This window comes from Urtica dioica, chromosome 11 (genome assembly GCF_054948205.1).
Source record: "Urtica dioica subsp. dioica isolate 48M chromosome 11, U.dioica_male_clone48M_v1_H2, whole genome shotgun sequence".
In the NCBI taxonomy this organism is placed as follows: domain Eukaryota; kingdom Viridiplantae; phylum Streptophyta; class Magnoliopsida; order Rosales; family Urticaceae; genus Urtica; species Urtica dioica.
The window spans coordinates 8,296,880-8,299,557 of record NC_142766.1 but is presented as its reverse complement, the minus strand read 5'-3'; the positions used below and the strand labels follow the sequence as shown (position 1 = coordinate 8,299,557).

Genomic DNA, 2,678 nt, shown 5'->3' with positions numbered 1-2,678 from the left:
GCACCGGAGAATAATTGGGTTTGGTCTCCGTAAAAAACTGGTCGAACGGAGTCTCGACAATTCGATCCTTGATCTTAAGATCGTCGAATCTCTTCTGACGGTCTTCAAGATACCGGTCTCACCATACGTGATACGCTCGGGAAAGGCACGTTGTGAATGAACTTCAAATTTTCCTAAAAAAAAAATCAGAATTACAACATATAGTATAGTATAGTATCGTACAATATCATATTGTATCGTATAGCATCGTAAGACATAAAATTTTGAAAAAAATTTAAAGTGATCGTATAGAATCGTATGGCATCGTACACACCTGTGAATTTCATTGTATGGCATCGTATCGTATCCTACGTCATCATACGTTTCATTAAGTTCATCGTATCCTATGGCATTTCATCCCTAATTTTAAACCATAACTTTCTAAATCAGACCCAAATCAGCTCAAATCAACACAAATCTTATAAATACTGACTCCTGATCACTATTCTAACTATATGTAATGAGATTTAACAAGAAAATCATTGAAAAACTCTCATTTTTCATCGTTTTGAGAGCTCGGGTTTTTGGGGCTCCACCACCGCCATAATTCGAAGAAGTTCCATCGTACGCCATCGTATCAGCTCGTATTCCGTCATACAATATCGTATGGAATCGTACAAGTCGAGAAATTTTTTGAGTTGAGAGAGAAAGAGAGAAATCGTTTGAAGTGAATGAGTGGGGGAGACAAAATTTTAAAAAATTGGTCAGATGGGCATTTTGTCCATCTTTGGTTCAAAAATCCATTTTGGATATTTAAAAACCGTGGTCTAATTTGATATTTAATTAATTTTTAGGTCTAATTAATGAAATTTCTCAAATGTCCATCTTACTACTAGAGAGCCACTTGGGGAGGACTAGCTTGTTTTTACGCCGCCACACGCATTTGGATGCGTTGGAACTCCGATGATGGAGTGTTATCGAACCAGTACTTCAAGTCATGTCCATAGCTCACTCCCAGCATGTCGCAGTACCTCTTGTAAAATCCGATGCTTGAAGATCTAACGGCAAAGTCGTCGTGCCCAAAAGCGCGGCTAATAATGTTGCCGATCACACCTTTGTTTGGGATTCTGTTCGCGGCGGAGTTGGCATTGAGGACAATGTCATGGCATGAAGGTTTGTTGTCGTGCTGGGACATCCAGAACCACAAGGCCGTCTTGAATGATATGATTGGATCCTTTTCTACCAAGTCAGGGTTCTGAATCAGGTCCTCCTCAATGGCTTGGCCGGCAAGTCCGTAGTTGAAGTTGCTATATAAAAAAAAAAACAAATAATATTATTTGACTGCTACTTTAGAATGAATAAATATAAGAACAAAACTACTATGCACTGACTGGGTGAGCTGGATGGGTCCTCGAGGGCTGTATTTTTTGCCGGCAGCGCAAGGCCAGTCGGAGGAGGTACAGAAGTCATTCTCAGTCACAGTAGTTGTATTGATATGACAAAGCCCCCATGCATGAGGGTTTCCCACGTCAGACCTTTCCCCTTCAAATAACACCCCAAAAAGAAATGTAAAATTTTGTGCGGATTACACAGCACCGTGAAGGGATAGTATACTACCTGATGTTGCTTGGGAGATATGGGCGAGGAACGCTGCGACCTCTCTCTTGCGTGTCGCAACATCTCCGATGGTCCCGAAAGCTGGGAAGGACTCGGCGGCTACGAGGAAGGAGTGGTAGCTGTAGAAGCCCTGGCTCGGACAGTCCTTGCGGTGGGAGAACATCTGGTCGAACAGCGGCTCGGTGACGACGACGTTGCCGATGGAGTTGGCGGTGGAATTGCCGCTGAGAGCGACGCGGGGTCCACGGACGGAGGAGGAGCAGCGGTACTGGCAGTTGCCCCCGGAGCAGTAGTCGTTGCCGCCACCGCAGCACCGGTCCTGGCCGCACGGAGGGTTTCCGACAGCGGCGCCGCAGCGGTGGTCCGACCTCTCGCCGCTCCAGCACTTGTTCTCGCAGGTGCGGCCGCAGTAGGGCTCCGAGTCGCCGCACCAGCCCCAGATGCTGCAGCACCGCAAGCCGGGACACGTACCCCCGCCGCCTTGGCTTCCGCACCTCTGTGCCGACACTAGACCCACCGCCATAGCGGAGGACATGATCACTACGGCAGCTAAAAACCTCATCATCATCTTTTCTTTCTTACTATGATTTCTTTCTTCTTCTTTTTCGTAGAGTGAGTGGAGTTGTGTGGTGTGGTGTGGTGGGCAACGAGTTCTAAATGCTATTTATAGAGCTGCAGGCTGTAACTAGCTACAATAAATGTCAGTCCCTCATATCTTAAATCTTGTTATTAATTCATATATATCCGCTTTGTTGCTCATATTCAAATATATAATCGTCTTCGTTGTATATTTTTTATACATTTAATTTATAATGTGATTCATTAAAATTCTTATTCAACTCCACATCGTATTTTGACCACCTACTTCTTTTTCTTCAAATATATGTACTTTATGTAGTTACAGATCAAGTTTACATCACTCTTAAAAAGTTTGAATTTAAACACTAATAACTTTTAACCGTACACATAAAGTAGCTATATCAATATAAAATTTTACGTGATCTGCATTGAATGTTTAGGGTTCTTCATCTAAAAAAAAACATGACCGTTTTTGGAACCTCCACTGCATGTAGAGTTTTTAA

At 43.4% G+C, this 2,678-nt stretch overlaps 1 protein-coding gene across 1 annotated transcript; it reads right to left on the bottom strand.

The window, feature by feature from the left end:
• Window positions 1–869: 869 nt before the first annotated feature.
• On the bottom strand, window positions 870–2,288 carry LOC149380999 (lectin/endochitinase 1-like). Its single transcript, XM_089601166.1, has 3 exons — window positions 1,597–2,288; window positions 1,371–1,521; window positions 870–1,286 (listed from the first exon to the last, which is right to left on the bottom strand). Exons 1-3 carry the CDS (start codon window positions 2,162–2,164, stop codon window positions 905–907), a joined length of 1,101 nt encoding a protein of 366 aa, XP_089457292.1. The 5' UTR covers window positions 2,165–2,288; the 3' UTR covers window positions 870–904.
• Window positions 2,289–2,678: the final 390 nt, after the last annotated feature.

Bases quoted from the DNA above. Each gene is read 5' to 3' on its own strand.
- LOC149380999 (XM_089601166.1), bottom strand. From the start codon at position 2,164: ATGATGATGAGGTTTTTAGCTGCCGTAGTGATCATGTCCTCCGCTATG. The intron at 1,522-1,596 runs GTAGTATACTAT...TGTTATTTGAAG, and splicing joins TATCTCCCAAGCAACATCAG to GGGAAAGGTCTGACGTGGGA. The intron at 1,287-1,370 runs GTCAGTGCATAG...TTTTTTATATAG, and splicing joins GGACCCATCCAGCTCACCCA to CAACTTCAACTACGGACTTG.